The 19,697-nt window shown below is 35.8% G+C and overlaps 1 protein-coding gene and 1 long non-coding RNA gene across 2 annotated transcripts in view; one reads left to right on the forward strand and one right to left on the reverse strand.

The window, feature by feature from the left end:
* Positions 1 to 14,946, reverse strand: part of LOC149776031 (homologous-pairing protein 2 homolog) — a 56,644-nt gene extending 41,698 nt beyond the window's left edge. The window contains exons 1-2 of the mRNA XM_089941864.1: positions 14,839 to 14,946; positions 1,394 to 1,488 (exon numbers count right to left, since the gene is read on the reverse strand). Of these exons, the coding sequence (XP_089797990.1) occupies positions 1,394 to 1,488; positions 14,839 to 14,863 (120 nt within the window). The 5' untranslated portion in view covers positions 14,864 to 14,946. The remainder of the gene's footprint in view (positions 1 to 1,393; positions 1,489 to 14,838) is intronic.
* The window catches only part of LOC149776032 (uncharacterized), a 32,729-nt gene continuing 22,331 nt past the window's right edge, over positions 9,300 to 19,697 (forward strand). The window contains exon 1 of the long non-coding RNA XR_016416159.1: positions 9,300 to 9,428. This is a non-coding gene — a long non-coding RNA (uncharacterized LOC149776032). The remainder of the gene's footprint in view (positions 9,429 to 19,697) is intronic.

Consider the following 19,697-nt stretch of genomic DNA (forward strand, 5'->3'; position numbering starts at 1 on the left):
CTGTACTGGCACCATTTAATTTAGATACTGGACTGGCACCATTTAATTTAGATACTGGACTGGCACCATTTAATTTCAATACTGCATTGGCACCATTTAATTTAGAACCATCTAGACAATGGAAAAACTTTTCTCATTGAAACACCCTATTAATACAACTTTCTGACTTTCTCATTGAAACACCCTATTAATACAACTTTCTGACATTCTCATTGAAACACCCTATTAATACAACTTTCTGACTTTCTCATTGAAACACCCTATTAATACAACTTTCTTACATTCTCATTGAAACACCATGTTAATACAACTTTCTGACTTTCTCATTGAAACACCCTGTTAATACAACTTTCTGACATTCTCATTGAAACACCCTATAAATACAACTTTCTGACATTCTCATTTAAACACCCTGTTAATACAACTTTCTGACATTCTCATTGAAACACCCTGTTAATACAATTTTCTGACATTCTCACTGAAACACCCTGTTAATACAACTCCCTGTTAATATAACTTTCTGACAGTGTTCAGAAGGAGTAACAATAACTATGTTGTCAAAATAGCTACTGTGGTGGCCATACCGGATATCAGATCTGCATTTTTTTCAATTATGACCAATTATAAATCTTGTAAAGTCTTTTAGTGAAAACACCATCACGATATGAGCATCTATTCAGGAGTACAATTACAAGAATTTCAAGAAGACTGCCGTGGTAGATACACTGGATTTTATCTGAACAGCACTAATTTTATTTAGGACCAACTAGACCATGGGACGAATGTGTGTAAAGCATATAATGCATCTTCCTGCAATGACTGCAAACAGAAGTTTGCTTGGAAAATATGTCATTGTAATCAAGTCTGTGTATGTCTTACCTCTAATCCCCCTCCCATGGACCTCAGGGTAGCGAGCCAAGGATGATATGCCTCTTACAAATAAATGCTTAACCCTGCGGCAACATATAATAAGTTTCATGAATATCCTGCCCTTTTGCTTGACATGTACCAATTGTATGACATTTTATACCTATTGCTTGACATGTTGTGCCTATTGCTTGACATGTTGTACCTATTGCTTGACATGCATTGCAATGACAGTGTACATACATGTGATGTGTCTGAATAGCCTTCTGGATAAATATTTTCTAATTTCCAGAATTTTCTCCCAAAAATTATACAATAAATAAGGACACACTTTATTAGCTCCAATGAGATTTCCCATTTTTCACTCGATCAAATTTTCAAGTACAAATTATGGAGTCTCCCGACTGACAGGGGGTGCCAATTATGTTCACAGTAGTAGTCTTTTCCTGACAAACTCTTGTTTATTATTTTTCAAACAAATAATACCTTCAGTAATTTCATACTAGTGTTTCAATGCACTACACACCGTTTTTCCATATTCCTTGTGAAGATTATTGCATATGTCTATTGCACTGTAAGGTCTGTTCTGTTTCTCCAAGTAGTCCAGTACTGCCTTGACAGCTGGAAATAAATTTTAAAAATGTTAAAATTCAAAAAAGTGCATGCATTATAAGAACAAAAAAATTAAAAATAAATAAATAAATAAAGAGACAAATCCTTTATTTATTAGCTACATTAATTCAGAATCTAAAAATCAATGAAACTGCATTTTTTATATTTACAATGATGAAGTGAAACAGCTTTAATCTGGAACCATATTACAGCCACCACAGATAAATGAGGAATCTGAACTTAGTCTAACAAATTACTTTCATGAATAACAAGTGTTCTGTACATCCTGGTGCCACATCAACATCCGGTTTTGAATGTAAAATATCTGTATTGCTGATACTACCAATGGAAAAATGAGATGTACCTTATATAGGCCAAGTCACAAAAATTATTTGCTTCCTATAACAGGGTTGATAAAGGTTGTGTCAGTAGGCAGACTTTTTTCCTCCATTTTGTTTAACATATGTATGCTTATGTTCTTGATTAGTTCCAAACTGAAGAACTGCAAAGTATTCCATATTGTTTTAAGTAAATACTGCAATGACCAGATGTGAAAAAAAATGTTAGGAAAATAAGTTTGCTCATAAATGTCAGTTGGCACGATTTTTTAATAGTTGGTCAGGTTACAGGAAACAAAGAATCTTACACACACACACATATACGTGTATGTGTATTTTGTTAGAAACTTCTTCAGGTGACACAAGCTTTCTATGCTGACATGTCCTAACCTTTTCATGACATGGTGATTGTGTTGTTAAATAGATAAATAGGGACTACACTGTTTTATTGCTATTTCAACAAGCCCAGATTATTCAAGATCATTAATGATTTGACAATCCACAGTGGCAGCCAAACAACTAGACCACGGGTTGAATGTTTGTTGAAAGTTTCAAGGCAATTTTCTAAGTACCGGTAGTTTAGGGGAAGTAGCAATAATGGACACGTGATGGAGGACAGACCATCCATAAGCCCCTCTGGAATTTACCACGTTAAAGATTACAATTTTGCAATTATCATATTTATTATCTCGATCCATTTTCCGAGAATAATGAGAGACAGATATTATCCACCATCATCATCAACTCACTGTTGTTTATTTGTAAGCTTACAAACTATAACTTAAAAGAATTCCGACAAGGCAAAAACACCATGTTCTGCAGGACCCATGTATTAGTGTTGTATTAAATAAACCAAAAAGAACACAAAAACAGAAAAGACGTTATCAACAGGAACATTACAATCAGGCATTTGTTTCATGTATTAAGTAATAACCCGTGAAAACTGATCCAGTCCTTTTAAATGATTCACTGCATGTACGTTTAAGCAATACTCGTTAACTTATTTAAATTCTGTGTTTGTTCATTCTGATTTCATCCTGGTTCATTTTGGTTTATTTCAATTCATTCTTTTAGGTTTGTTTCAGTAATTCAAGGTAGAACAAAGCTTTCAATAAGCAATATATTTCAATTTTTTACACAAAAGATAATAAAATGACATCAACAAATTCCTATATGGTTTCAAGGTATACATAAATCATTGTAAGCATTGATTCCTAAGTTATCAGCATTATGCACCTGCCATAAACACAATTCATGTTTATGATGGTGTATTCAGTCCATGTTCCTTGCAAATTTTAAATGGTAGTTTTTTTATCACTGCGAGAATACTCCCTCAAAATGAGTCATATAATCAAATGCATCTTAAAAAGTGTTGGTCGCTATCGTATATACTCTCTTGTAAGTCAGATCCAACTGCAAATGTCATAGACATAGATCTGCAGTCACATAATGAACCAGCAGTTCTGTGTCTATGCAGTTTGTTAGGAGTAATCAGTAGAATACAAAACATGGACCCTGATCTGCATAGATCTTTATGTGATGACAGATCAGGTTCTATGTTCTTTCCAATTGGGCATGATTTACATTACACAGGACTACATATGATAATCCATTTGGCACATTCTTATCAGCACGGTAAATGTTTTGATGATTATAACCCTATCTGTGTTTTGTGTTGCTACATGGGTGGAAATTGTTTTCTTTATAAGCAGGCAACCGGACTATTAAGTATGTTTGCCCAATGCAGCTAATCTGTTGTCCCAGATATGTACAGACAGTTCCAATGGTACTATAAATCAACTTTTCTCATGTCACTTACATTACATAAAGATTAAAAACAAGTAATAAATGAAGAGTAACTTGGTCTAAATTGAATGCTCAATAAGTGTTAAGACACCAAATATTAAAAGAAGATTTTTTTTCACTTTGTGTACATGGAACTTCATCAGGTCAACAAAAGGAATCAAAAGATACCATGTATCAATGAATGATGACAGGAATACAACACAGTATAGTATACTATTCAGCCAAGCAACATTTCAGAAAAAGGAAACAAATGTTGATTGGCAGCTTTCACTAATTTCTTTAAAAACAAAACAAACAGCTTGAATGACACAAAAATATATTTTTTGCAATTCAAAATCCAGCTGGTAAGCAACTGGCTTAACAGTAATTCAAAATCCAGCTGGTAAGCAACTGGCTTAACAGTAAGGAAAGGGTAATTTCAGTGTGTGCTGAATCTCATTTGCATCATGTCAGTTATCATTAAAGTAAATTCCTCAAATGAAAAAGTACCAGCAACACCAGGAATCAAATGGTGCTCTTGCCACTGATTTCACAGAAAGAGCAATCTTACACTCAATATGGATTTATTTCATTCTTCATACAATTAGAATAGAGCTCTAATAACGGGACATGCTGATCAATACACACTATATCTTTATGACGCACACTGTAATACCTGACTAAGCTTTATCCAGGTCACACAATCCAATTCTACTTGGAACACAAAGAACTATTAAGATGAACATGGCCAAATAGGATTCATTAGGTTTTGCTCTATCTCAGCCACTTCCCTGGTGCAAATGAAAATTCGGTCATAAAAATATTTTATCCATTTTGATTAACATATCCACCTAAGTTATCTCTTTGAAAAACATCACATAAATTAGTTGAGTAGCATGTAGTGCACGTTCACATCTCAACATAATCACGTGCTGTTGACACTAATGGAAATAGATCAGTAAATTTTAACAACTGCAATAAGAAACTCTGATCCATGACAGTTTGGTTTTCTTTGCCAACTCAGGTCAGTACACATATGCAGATAAGGTCACTGCACTGCAGCCTGGATTAATTTGATCCTGTCCCCATGACACCACTTCAAACCACCACATTTCAGACAGGTGACACCTGTCCTAGCTCTTCTCAGCTTCGACGAACAAAAAAAGCAATTCTGAGCCCATTAATACTGGACGTAAAATAAACAAACACATCACACTGTTCACAAAATACTGGCAGACATAATTTATTTGTTTTGTAAGGCACAAGCTTTCAGATGCTGGGTTGCCCAAAGCTAAATTCTGATTGCCATGAGCCACCAGTCACTGTATTTTTCTTCCTCTGCTTCACTTATAGAAAAGGTCTCCAAGTGTTCATCCCCGAGTGAGTTTTAAGAATATACTTATCTCTGTGTTCACTAAAAAGAACACACTTATTGACAACACTACATGTGTTCTTTCTAAAAGAACAATAGATTGATACCAAATTGGGTTAAATCCATAAAAACATTATATTAGGAGTAAAGACAGCAAGTTGAAAACCCAATAATACATGGCCACATAAATAAATATATAATAAGAGAAAAGGTTCAGTTGCAAATCTAGCTTTCTATTTCACAGTGTTACAACTCTATGGTTTTAAACAAAGAAACAGAAAAAGCAAAACCAACAAGTTAATAAAATTTTACAAATAAATCCATTTCTTGAATGTGCTGATGTACCAACTGCCTCAAATTTGCTGATGTGTCAAAAGTCTTGATGTATCACCATGGTATAATCCAGAATGTCCTTGAATGAATTCGGAATAATCCAAAATGTCAATGAACACTCTAATTCCAACTAATAATTTTAAATACAACATTTCCCACAAAATTATATCTGAACACAATAGTAAATACTTATACAGACTGACATTAAAGAAAGTCAGAATAATTGTTTACTGTCTGCCTTATATACAGACTGTCGCCTGACTTTAGACACAACAAAATTCCCTGCATTTAGCAATTTCCAATCAAAATGTCCATCAAATTCATGAACAAGGTCAGGTCTGCTTACTAAAATTTTAGCAAAGAACCTGACAAAAATCGGGTAGACCACCAAATTTCCTAGGAGAAAACCAAGGTCATCAACTCAAATCCAACATGCTGTTTAGAAATGATCATTATCTTAAATTATAATCTACAATTATGTACAAAAGTTAACATGTTATTTACAAATGATTCCTTACCACGTTAAGAACATTTTAATACCAGTAACTAGTATTTTTTAAAAGTGCTTATTCTCTATACATTTTAAAAAAAGGAATTACTAACAAATTAAACCAAGCAATTTAATTTATAAACAGGAATAACAACCAGGTTTCATTAAACACTGATGGGAATGCTGTATATGTTAAGCCTTAGGCCAAAGCATTAATCCAACAAGATGTCAGCGCTAGATAAAAGGAAAAACAAGAAAATTACAGCAGAAAATAACACGAGATCACGTGTTGCTCAAGTTCAACTACCAGAAGCTGTAACAAGGGACGCATCTGTTCAAACAGACGTGTCAGCCGTACCAATAACAAAATATACTCTTGCAGAACTTGTTACAGATGAAATTCATGCCTACTCAAAGGCTTTTGACCCGCCTTCTTGAGATGAGCTTGAAGAACATGGTTGCTTTTCTAAAGCAAGACCCTAGTCATGACTCTAGCTGTTTGAAAATTGAGGAAAAAAAATCATAATCGTTAAAAACTGTTACTTTGCATCCTCTCCTTCTCTGAAAATCATTTTGAAACCTGGACCCCCAAATTAAATTATTATGGATTCATTGTAAAGATGTAATGAGATCAGATCATGAGTACATGTACTGACGCATCAACTAATCATGGTAGATGCATGTGCCAATCCCTTGTTCAGTGCTTAAAATCAAATGAAGATGATGCAATAATAGTTTCTACACCATTTCTTGCTTTTACTATGTACCCATTTAAGATGGTAACTCTGCCATTGATGCTGATAGCTTTGCACCCAGTCTTATAACCCCTGCCCCAATTTGTAGAGAATGAGGGTTACAGATGTATCATTTTCTGTAGTTAACTGTCTTTTGCACAAGATGTCAGATAGCACAATGGATCCCCAAAACTGTGTTACAGTGTAGGTTTCACTGTATATGCAATTTGTTATATTGGTTAAAAATACTGAACAATTTTACTGCTATATGTGAAGAACAATGTGTCATTAAATGAAAGGATTTAAAAGGATATAGCTCAGGTACAGGCAATTATTTCCCCAAGATTTTCCCTGATGGGGTATTACCCCTCTGTAACACGATATCCGGGTGGGATTTTCAGATTCACAACAGAACACTTTTGACAATGATATAAATACAATGTTTAATAATGGATAACTTGCATGAACAATTAATTATGAATATGTGCCTGTATATATAATCCAAATATTGGATTCAATTAACATAAGAACGCACAGACTTAATGATGAAAAATACAAATAAATTAATTTAGCAAATACAAAGACAAAGGGTGAATGGTTCACAATGATTTGACAACGAAACGATGGATATAGTTTACTCAGGTAGTAAACGATGTAAAATTTTACTCATGTAGTAAAATGCATTCAATCAGGTAGAGAAATTATGGTGATAAAAAAAAGAGGTTCAGATATACAACTTATCTTTACAGTCCCGAAAGATACACTGGGTTTTACGAACCCCAAAATTAGCCGCTAACAAATTATAGGTACGGAGATACACTCCGACATCAGTACACTGTTTCAGCTCCATGGCTGCTACAGTTCAGCTTCACAACTGCAACAGACTCTGGACACTCGGAACACTTTGAAACACTCAGAACATGAGACACTCTGGACACCTTGGATATTAGACACTTCAGACACCCCGGATATTAGACACTCCGGACACCCCGGACATTAGATACTCCAGATACCCCAGACATTCGACATTAGACAGCTGAAAATATATCCAATACCATGTACTATACATGACACGGGTATAATAACGTAATGACTTAATACACGGTAAGTTATATAGATTACATTATCAGTACAATAATGACAGAATGACAGGTTCAAAAATAAACATAACCCTGCTCGATAAGAATCCAACTATATTAAACAGTTCTTTAAAAAAATTAGCTTTACATTACTAATATAAATCCCTTGCGAAGTCAAAAATAGAAATATGTGCATTATACTGCGTACACCAAAGCTACATAGCAAACATTCAAAAATAAACGTGGTAATACAGTAGTTATAACTTATAGACTAGAAATTAATAAACTTACGTACCTCTACAGCTGAAGATGTGCAAGTCCCTGAAGCAGACTGCCAGCTGACAAGACTTATCCGTATTGTAAAGAAATTTCCGTACGGTGAGGTATTTATGCACAGTCTGTGCATTGTAGGCATTAGGTTCATCCCATCAAGAGCACTTCACACGTGTGGTTTGGGATGAACCGAACTCACTATTTCGAAATACGATACAATATACATAAATCACCCTCAGGTATCATTTTACGCAAAAAAAGAAGCCTGAGTAAATGTATTCAGTAAATAAATGAGTTTTATTCTGTGATGCCCTCTGGCATTTTTGTATATGAATTTGTGGGGCATTTTTTTAATTATAATTGTTTGTGGCCCATTTTGGTATATGGGTCTGTGGGGCATTTTTTTTATATGGGTTTGGAGGGGGGAGTAATTGGTATGAGAACAGTATATATATGAAAAGACCTGTGTTTTTCAACAAAAGAGTACAAATAACTTTCAACAAATAAAGATAAAACTTAGTTATGGTGCTGTGACCATGGTACTATGTCATATGCATTAAAACTGCAAGTAACAGCAATTAAATTTTACCATCAAATACCAAAAACTGCATGTATGCCATTGTACAACTTCACTAAGTGAGCTGCATTTAAGAACTAAATAATCAAAGAAAGTACCACAATGCTCAATTCAAAAGTCACTTATTAAGTGTTTCATTATGGAGGTGTGTCCTTGATTATGTAGGTGTATCTTTGATTATGGAGGTGTGTCCTTTATTATTGAGGTGTATCCTTGATTATAGAGGTGTATGCTTGATTATGGAGGTGTGTCCTTGATTATGGAGGTGCTAATTGATTTTGGAGGTGTTAATTGATTTTGGAGGTGCTAATTGATTTTGTAGGTGTATCCTTGATTAAGGAGGTGTATCCTTGATTATGTAGGTGTATCATTGATTATGGATGTGTATCCTTGATTATGGAGGTGTATCATTGATTATGGAGGTGTATCCATAAGTCAAGCACTTACATTAACAGATTAAGTATTAAATTAATTAACGTTACACGTCTCAGTCTGTTCATGGCAAATCTACTTTGCACAATTTGCACATGCTGACTCATTATATAGGTTAGTGGGGAGTCATTAAGTTTGTAGACTGAATCTCTGTTCTTTAGAGAAGCATTGTGTGTGTAATCATGACAAGTCTATGCAATCCAAAAGCCTTTAAATCAACAATGAAATTACATATTTATTCATTGAAATGACTCAGTGGTATAGGAGCAGCTGAAGCAACCCCCACAACTAGATGTGGGCCAAAATTCCCAACAAACAATTTTTCTTATTGCGTGGGGGCCACAATGTTTAAAGATTGATTTGTGCATTTATCTTTACTCTTTTGAATGGACTATTTGCACATTAAAACTAATGGTAATTTCGATTACTATTTTGGCATTTAGGTGGCAGCGGGTGCAGTATGTACACAGAGAAATGCCAATAACTGGCTAGGAAGCAGAGCTTGCCACCCAAAGCAGCAGACACACGAGTTCAAGGTAAGTAGAATATCTAAAAAAACAACCTGGATGGCAACTATTCTGAACTGCATTGAGCTGTTTAGTACAAATCATTTTTCAAAATTATCACCTTGGGAAAGAGTGTGTTTGTACAGTGAGCATCACTTTGCATAGGAAGTGACTTCTGAACTGAATTGCATAAACTTCTGCTATGAATGTTCAGGTCACGTGAATGATATTCATGTTTTGTTATATAAATATGATATTACAGCAATCCAAAAATATGTACCAGAATAAACTTTAACATGGTCACAAGTTAAGTATGACATGATTTAATAAAACAAATCCCCCATTGTTAATGTACTGTATTACTAATAGCTTATCTAAGTAAAATATGGAGGATATGTGTCACTATGATGTACCTTGAATGGTCTAGTGCATTAGGAAATGTCAGACTGGTCAAATCTAAAAACAAATGCTGGATGAATTTTAATGTTGACTTGAACCCATGCAGACAGAGGTGAGATGGCAGTGATCCGCAACGGACAGCACTTTAGACCACTCGGGGCCCCTCAAATGCTGGAAGAATTTTAATGTCAACTACTGCCAGCAATAGTGGTACATTTTGGATCATAGCTGTCAACTTAACAATATCTATAATGTGTATACTAATTAGAACGAAAATATGAGGACAAAATTGCTGACACTAGAGTATCATGACCAAGCCTGGTTTCATTTAATTTAAATATTATAATGAATAGTACATATATTGTCCAACCCATTTTGATGCCACATGGTTTTGACAGTATAGTTTAAAAAAAACAATTTTTAAGAAAATATCTCTCAAAGAGAACATGACTCATACATTTGTTCACTGATCAACATTGATTCATAATGGTTGAAGACCGCTCTGGTGGCCTAGTGGTTAGAGCGCCCACCTCGGATGCAGGAGTTCATGGGTTTGAATCCTGGCCGAGTCATACCAAAGACTTTAAAAATGGTACTAACAGCTGCCTCACTTGGTGCTCAGCATTAAGAGTAAGTGTTAGGAATGGTTGTCCTGGCGTCAGGATAAAATGATCGGGGGGGGGGGGGGGGCCATCATGCTACATGTCTGTGGCATGATACCCCCAGTGCTAGACATCACTATAAACTGTCACACTGCAGACATCATAGCAATATGACTAAAAAGTTGTTAAAGCTACATTAAAAATCTAAATCACACACACACACATACTGACTGAAATATCTGCTACAATTCTCCATGTCAGGAGCTGAGTAGTGATTTTTAAATGTGCCCATATAATGTAAATATAACCAGATGAAACCATTTCGCAGGCCAACTGCAGCTCACAGCATATAGGTTGTACATGCCTGCAGTACATCCTCATAAATATTCTTACTAATGATACTGAAACGCAAACCAGCTACAATTCCCACCACATAGTAAGCATGTGACACCAGTGGCTTGTTAGTTTGGAGGGAATATATCACTTTGTTGATATGCATGCTTCGCTAAAATAGCTACTTTTAATTAAATTAGAGGTGTCATATGCAAGGATAGACCAACAAGTTGTTCTCCACCTTTTTTTTTTTTGTTGACTGATGACGAAACAAACAAAAAAAGGTGGAACAACTTGTTGGTCTAATGCAAGGAATACATTTCTGAAAAGGTAGTTGTTCTCCACCTTTTTTGTTTTTGACTGACGGCGAAACAAACAAAAAAAGGTGGAGAACAACTTGTTGGCATAATGCAAGGAATACATTTCCAAAAAGGTTGTAGTAAATGTGCATCAAATCCGATGACCGGTGTTACGAAACACCCAAATCCACCCAATTCCACTCAAATCCACCCAAATCCACACCAAATCGCATTTTGTCTGTCGTCTCATCTCTAAATTGCAACGGTACCTCCCCTCCCCCCATTTTAAACAAAAATTTAAAACAAATCTTTTTCCACAAATCGAATTATTTTTTTATTGTGCAGTTTTACACAGTTCTATTGGGTTAGGTCTATTTAGACTGACGAGAAACCTATAAATTGGTATCATATTTGTCAAATTCGGTGGTTGTTTAAGATTTATATGACTTATTTGCCAGTATGGAAGACGTTCGTATAGGCAGGCATGAAGACGTACTTAATAAGATACATACACATACTATATACTGTTGTATAGTTTTAATTATATGCTTTAATTCTTCACTGTTCTATTTCTATACAAAACCAGAGCCACATGTTCAACAAAATATCTATTCTAAGGTCACGCTCAACCTTTCAACAACACGGATTGATATAATCTATGTATCTTCAACGGCTATAGGTCGTGTAATTTGGAGAAAAAAAGAAAAAAAACATTGGATATTAAAATTTTACAAAAGGTTTTGAAAAGTACGAAGAGAAAAGCAAATTTTTTGTTATGTATCAAACACATTCATAACAATGTACGACGAAATCTTCAAGAAAACGGGGCATGTGTACTGGTCCGTAAAACAATAATCCAAATCATTTTAGAAAAAATGGAATAATATTTGCCTCAGATGATATGGAATTTGATTCAAAATGTCAGAATTTGGAACCCTATTTAAAACAATTTCCAGTTTTCAAATCATATTGGCAAAGATTCCTGTTGGGCAAAATCAGCAACAATATCCAGATATATCAGTGCCAGCAGCCTAGACTTTAAATGTCTCAAGGATTCCAAAAATGCTGGAAAAAAGTCAGGCCAGCGGAAACGGCCAGCATCCGAACAGACTAAAAAATATTATAAATGACCAATTGGAGAAAGAAATGTACTTACAGATTATTCTTTTTCACCATCTTAATATTGAATCAATGTAATAACAAACCAAGTTAATTATGTGGGAGTGTGTGTGTGTGTGTGTGTATGTGTGAGAGAGAGAGAGAGAGAGAGACAGACATACAGACAGGCAAACAGACAGAGACACATTGTACTGATCAAAAACCAATAAAACCCTAATGTTATCTAATAAACAGAATGTAAAAAGAAACAAAACTGCAATATTACATACGTGCTAATTATACTACAATTTTAATGGGTTTTTTTTAGCAATTATAGGATTATGAACTTTTGGTGTGAGTTGAATAGCAGAAAGATAACTCGACCTGTGGGCATTCGAGGCCAGGTGTTAATTATAAGAGTTAGAAAATGTGAATAACAACAGGCAAATTGCTTCTTGTTGACAATTACGAAAAAGAAACCAATGAAAGAACCTGCCGAATAAGTTGGACAAGCGGCAAGTTCTCAGTTACTCAATTAATTTAAAATCATATTAGTTCACAATCAACCAGCTGAAACCAGCCCCGATTTGTTTTTCATTGCATAATGAGTACTGACAATTGCCAGTGTGTTTTCTTTGGAATTTGTGTAAGTTTCAGTTTTTGTATTATTCATCATTAATAGACTAAATGACAGTCTAAACAAAACATTACTGTTAATTAATTTCCTGTAAAGAAAAAAAATTCTGGCCATTGTGGAATACTGCGGCAAAATGCCAACCATCTTTAAAAAGCATGGAAATTCTAAGAAATTGGAGCTATATGTAAGGACAGACCCAAAAATTATTCAGAGAGCAGCTGAAATGGCAAAGCATGAGAACGTCAGCAGCGTTCTCACAAAACTTATGGAAGGCAACAGTTTCACTGCTCCAAAATCGATGAAACAAATAAACGACAAGAAATTCTGAGACCACAAATGAAAACATGAAAAAATATCAACTCCAGAATAAATATAGCTGATGATGTGTTTAGTGTTTTAAGTGAGCTTCACACTAATCCAGTCATCCAAGAAATAATTTTGACTAAACACAAAAAACTGGTTATCATTGTTTATAGCAACCAACAGATGGAAGATACGATCAGAAACTGTGAAGGTGATGACGGGAGTGTTCTAGGTGTTGATAGAACTTTCAACTTGGGAAATTTCTATGTCACAGCCTTTTCCTGCAAAAACAGATGTGTGATAAGCAATAGAACAAACGATTTTCCGGTAATGTTTGGGCCATGCATGATACATTTTGATGCCGAAGAGGAAACTTACGGGAAATTTTTCTCACACGTAAGCGATCGATTTGGACACAAAGCGCGATTAACCATTGGAAGTGATGAAGAAAAAAGCATGACAAACGCCCTGAAAGCCAAATTCCCGCACGCAAACTTTTTGTTATGTACCAAACACATTTATGACAATGTCTAACAACATCTTCAAGAAAATGGGACATGCGTACTGGCCCGTACAAGAATACTCCAAATCATTTTTGGAAAAAATGATGGAGTAATTTTTGCCTCAGATGATACGGAGTTTGAATCAAGATGTCAGAATTTGGAACCATATTTAAAACAATTTCCAGTTTTTAAATCATATTGGCAAAGATTCCTGTTGGGAAAAATAAACACTTATGTTTTCCGCCCATTACGCGAAGGAGTAATCAGTGCACCATGGACTAATAATAACAGCGAGTCCATGATCCATAAGTTAAAGGCAGCAGTTAATTGGGACAGAAACAAGTTCCCAGAACTTATTGAAGAGATCGGAACTATTATGAAAAACCAAATTATGTTTCTCAGATGTGCTGTTTATAGCAAAGGAGACTGGCGTCTAGCACCTTCAATGGAAAAGCATGTTATTCCACAACTAATATGGCATGCCACAAATGGAGAAAGACAGGCATATACACAAATTCATGATTGCAAAACCACCACCAACAACAAAATCTAGATATATCAGTGCCAGCAACATAGATTTTAAGTGTCCCAAGGCTTCCGAAAATGTTGGGAAAAAGCCAGGCCAGCGGAAACGGCCAGCATCAGAACGGACTAAAAAATATTAAAAATGACCAAAGAAATGTACTTACAGATTATTCTTTTTCACCATCATAATACTGAATCAATATAACATTTTCTGTATGACAATAAAATATTTGCAACATTTGTTTTTGGTCATTGTTACATATTTTATAGGTCATTTATATGGAATCCTTTTAGGGACAATCGCTACATCTTGTAGTATTTGGCCGGGCGATGGAGCGATTTGTCATTTATTTATTAATTGAGTGGAGATTAAAGTCGAAAGATTGCACTAAGGTGTGGATTTGGGTGGATTTTAGTGGATTTGGGTGTTTCGTAACACCCTCCGATGACACCAGGATTTTAATTGCAAGGTCAATTGAACGAAACAACACAAGCCCCAGTGATTCCTGTCACAGGGGCTCGTATCATTGCTTATAACTGATCTGTCATACATGTACTATATATTAACTTATTCTTAAATGACCACGCGAGAAAGGAGAGAAATGTCCTCCTTTGTAGTTATTATGTATGACTGATCAATTTTAGGCAACAATACGAGCCCCTGTCATTCCTATATGCGGGTTTATTTGCCTCATCGAGTTCTTCTCTTGTATCATTATTTATTGTTTAGCTACTTTGTACCTAAAGCATCTTTAGATTTACTCATTTTGATGCAAGCGAGTGATCGATTATGCTTCAGAATTATCCATAGTGATGAAAACTTGTCTTCGAAAATGGCGCCGAAATCAAAGCGTGATAACTCTTATAACCTGGCATCGGTGTCAAGGAAAACTTCTTCCCATAAAGGTAACGTAAAAAGTCAGTGAGCAAAATAATCCTAATTGGAAGAATTCATCTGTTACAGTAGTGTCACTTAGGTGGTATGGACCGCACTGGGTGACAGCACCCGAGGGAGTGACACCAAAATAAATGTCTATAAAAATTTTGTGCAGGAAGTAGGTCCATGGGTGACACAAACTCTATAATACATGTAGGACTTACGGTACTAATTCAATTCCAATAGTAAACATATGGAAACACCATCATATTCAAAATTCAATGACTTAAAATTTCTGGATGGTGATGATGAGACCTATAATTCACCATGCACAACTAACCTAGGTGCAAACTTATGTGTGGAGAACACCATATGAACCGCGGCATTTTGTTTATCTACATGTGCATGAAACACGTTATTGATTCTACACCAAATGAGTGAGGTCATTGAGTACTCCTGAGTCTAGCCTGTAAAAATACTGAAATTACATCAGTGGAAATTTGTCTTTATTTTTTTTTAATTACATATAGGATAAGCTCTCAAAAGATGTTTTAACTAAAAAAAATTATTTTCATTATTAACCAATTATGGATCACTAAACTCGTAAATACTCTATTATTTCTTACCCATTTCCAGACTGGTTCACAGTTCTTCCGTATAATTAGTGTCGTGTGTCCTGTAGTGACGCCACTGATCTGTTCCCCTCTAAACTTTGACCGGGGACTAAGTGTTATATATAGTCAATCATTTGGCATAAGTATTTTTTCATGAAATAACTATCATGATAAATAACAGTTGGTACAACACATTTTTCTTTAAATGAAATGCTAGGAAAACATTATAAATACACGATGACAAAATACTTTTCATGGAAAACAGTATAAATCTGCAGTGTATTTATACTCACATTCCCACCTTTTTCTCGCACACATGATTTAAGTGTAACTACTATAACCCTGATCCACAGATGGATAAAACAAGAGCTGTATGACACATCTCTGTATTCGAACTTAGCGGAGGCGCAATACTGGTATTTTACCGCGGGGGGGGGGGGGTGTCTCATCTTAGTAGGTATGGACTTGAAAGCTTCCATTGAGATTGGCTCTTACAATACTCTCGTCTATGTGGTTCCACTGCAAAAAAAAGATTTTATAAAGAAAGAATTTCTAACTTGTTCAGTACTCGAACTTTTATCAACTAAACGTGTAGAGTTGTCAGTGATCTGATTTTCTACAAAATGTTTAGTTTCAATGTCAGCATAAGATTTAGCTTGTATGCGTCTTATTGGTTGAAACCTAAGTAATTAGCGGTGTCTATTGCTGGCGCCATACCCTTCGCTATTCTGAACAGGTAAGTGAGCCTGCTGAACTCATGTCGTTGTTGAAGACAAGTGAGTGCCAGAACTTGTAGAATCCTGGATACACAACGTTTATCACGACATCTAAAACCCATTTGAATAAAGCGTTATGATTGGCTCTGAATGAATTTTGATTGAATGTATATCTTAAGCATGAGCCATACTCGACTGTTGATTGGACCAAAGATCCGTCTTCCTACTCTCGTGGGGTCAGTTCTTTAAATTCCGTTTTAAGAAAGAAAAAACAATGTGGAGTTTGCTTTTGGGAATATGTTATTGATATGTGTACCCCCACTGAAATCCATCTGAGATGAAAACACCAAAGCATGGACTAGTCGGTACCTTGTTGTAAAAGGGTGTTGTTTTTTTGGTAGAATTTCAAAGATTTGTTTCTAATGGTTAGCATATAGCATTTCTTACTGTTAAATTGCATTCCCCATGTTGAAGCCCACTTTTCCGATTCGATGAGTTCGTTTTATGGGATTACATGAGCTTGGATAGTTTTGTTGGTTCTGTAGAGTAAACATTCATTGCAAAGAGCCTAACTTGTGAGGAGACGCACTCCAGCAGATCATTTATTTTGTACAGGAACAATACGGGGCCTAGGACCGTGCCCTGAAGTACACCATAGTCCATAGTCTACTGTAACGTTCTTAGAATATTCGCCTTCGCATACGACGTGCATGACCTGGTCTTTTTGGAAGGAGAACTACCACTTGTTCAGTTGTCCCTGCATTCCGTAGCAGTGTATTTTATGAAGAAGTTTGTATTGAGGGACTGTGTCGAAAGCTTTAGAAAAGTCTACTGAGGGACTGTGTTGAAAGCTTTAGAAAAGTCTACTGAGGGACTGTGTTGAAAGCTTTAGAAAAGTCTACTGAGGGACTGTGTTGAAAGCTTTAGAAAAGTCTACTGAGGGACTGTGTCGAAAGCTTTAGAAAAGTCTACTGAAGGACTGTGTCGAAAGCTTTAGAAAAGTCTACTGAGGGACCGTGTCGAAAGCTTTAGAAGTCTACTATGGCTACATCAAGTTGTTGTTTTCGGTCAAAAGATTGTAGGAGATCGTGTAAAGTGACTACTAGTTGTGATTCAGTAGAAAAGCTTAATCGAAAGCCACGATTTAGTTTAATAATGATTCTGTGTGTATCGATGTCTCATCATGTGGTTACAAATTATGTGTTCAAGACTTTAACATGACACACATGTTTAAGATACCGGTCTGTAGTTTTCTGCTAACTGTCTATCACCCTTCTTGTACACTTGGGAGGTGTGGACATTTCTCCTGTCATGTGGCGGTGTGCCGGTATCCAGTAAGAGTTGAAAGATGTCGCATGGAAAATTTGGAGGTTATCCTGTACTTTTACTTTGGGTAAAGAACTGTCACTATTTATGGTAAAGACCGATTGCAATGGCTTGACTAAGATGTATGCCTTGGTTTCAGGATCTGTGATAAGGTTGCCTTACTAATTGAGAGGTGCTGTACCGATATTGTCCTGTTTTCTTTGTTTTGACATATTTCCAGAATGGTTTGGGGTTCTTTTCTAATAGGCCTTCACAAATAACATTGTTGGCATGGTCCCATTCAGCACTTCTGAATTGTCTTTTGCATTCTTTCTGGAATTGTTTGTACTTGGTACAACTATTTTGTTTCTTTGCTTGTTTGTAGAGTCGCGCATTTTTCTTTACTGACTTACTGAAATTCATGTTGACCCATGTTAGTGTGATTTAAAGATTTAAAACGTTGGAAGGTTGGAGGGTAATTAGTAATAGTAACGGCGGTTTTGGGCCCAAAAGCCCTATTTTCTCAGAATGAACCTATTATTTCCCCCTTTTTTACTACCACAGATCACATGCCCCTTCAACGACATAAACAAATACGTTTTAAAAACGAATACTTTTTACGTCATCAAAGGGTAATATTATTCAAGACGAGTAAACAAACTTGGTATTTGTATATACGGGAAAGAAATAGGTTTATTCTGAGAAAAGAATAGGGCTTTCGATCCATAAACCGCAATTGCTATTACTACTGGCGAGAGTAGTAAGGTGGGATGCATTAGCGTCAATGGGAATTAGCATTACAGAGACCCCTGGGACAGATTAGCGTCAAGGGAAATTTAACATGGAGAGAAATCGTGGGACAGATTAGCGTCAAGGGAAATTAACATGGGAATAGGGGACTGTATAGCGTCAAAGGAATTTAAACAGGGTGGGACTTTATAGCGTCAAGGGGAATTGAACATGGGAAAATTGCTGGGTCACTCTAGGGACAAGGGGAATTGAACATATGGAAATTGAACATGGTGGGTCTGTATAGCGTCAAGGGGAATTGAACATGGTGGGATTGTCTAGGGACAATGATGGTAGAGGGTCAAACACAACAGAGACAGAGACATACATACAGCAGTACAAGCGTGAGATTTATATATAAAGCATTACCAAGACCTGAAATCTTGATGGGGTGTTCAAAAATTTGCATAATTGTAATGATGCTATAAAGAGCTATAATCAAGGAAATGCTCAACGACAAAATGGATGTGACTAAAAGTAACGCTAAAATGACGAAATTGTCCCAGAATTTAAAGGAAAATAAACATATCCCCGAAAATTAAGTTACAACGGTTTAGAATAAAATGGATAAAATTAGTAACTACTTACAAAATCAACTTGTGTGACGATCGTCGATAAACACCCATGTATCTATTTATAGCTATAATCAGCTAAAATTCCTATGAAATTCCACTATCTATTTATAGCTCCAACTTGTGGGTTATTCCTTTGGAAAATCCCATTATCTTTTTATAGCCTCAGCTTGAGTGACGTTCCTGTTTATGAACTCTAGTACATATGTATAGCTACAACCTGTGGAAATCCCCAAGTCCATATTTATAGTCTTAAAATTTCCAGCGTCAGTGACGTCACTGTACTGAACACCAGGGGATAAGTGTCAACAGTGTTGCAAGTGGCTGACCTGAATACACGCTATTGTAGGTAGGTAGGTAGAATGTATTTGATAGGGATAAAGGGAGTTTTATACGGACAAACAGAGACCAATAGACACACACACAAACACACAAACACACACACACACACACACACACACACACAACGTAGGCGCGCAGACATACTCACACACACACACACACACACACACACACAACGTAGGCGCGCAGACATACTCACACACACAAACACACACACACACACACACTATAAAATGGATAAAATTAGCAACTACTTACAAAATCAACTTGTGTGACGATCGTGGATAAATACCTATGTATCTATAATCAGCTGAAATTCCTATGAAATCCCACTATCTATTTATAGCTCCAACTTGTGGGTTTTTCCTTTGGAAAATCCCACTAT

The sequence above is a fragment of the Sinohyriopsis cumingii genome, chromosome 18 (genome assembly GCF_028554795.1).
Source record: "Sinohyriopsis cumingii isolate HCF-2022 chromosome 18, ASM2855479v2, whole genome shotgun sequence".
In the NCBI taxonomy this organism is placed as follows: domain Eukaryota; kingdom Metazoa; phylum Mollusca; class Bivalvia; order Unionida; family Unionidae; genus Sinohyriopsis; species Sinohyriopsis cumingii.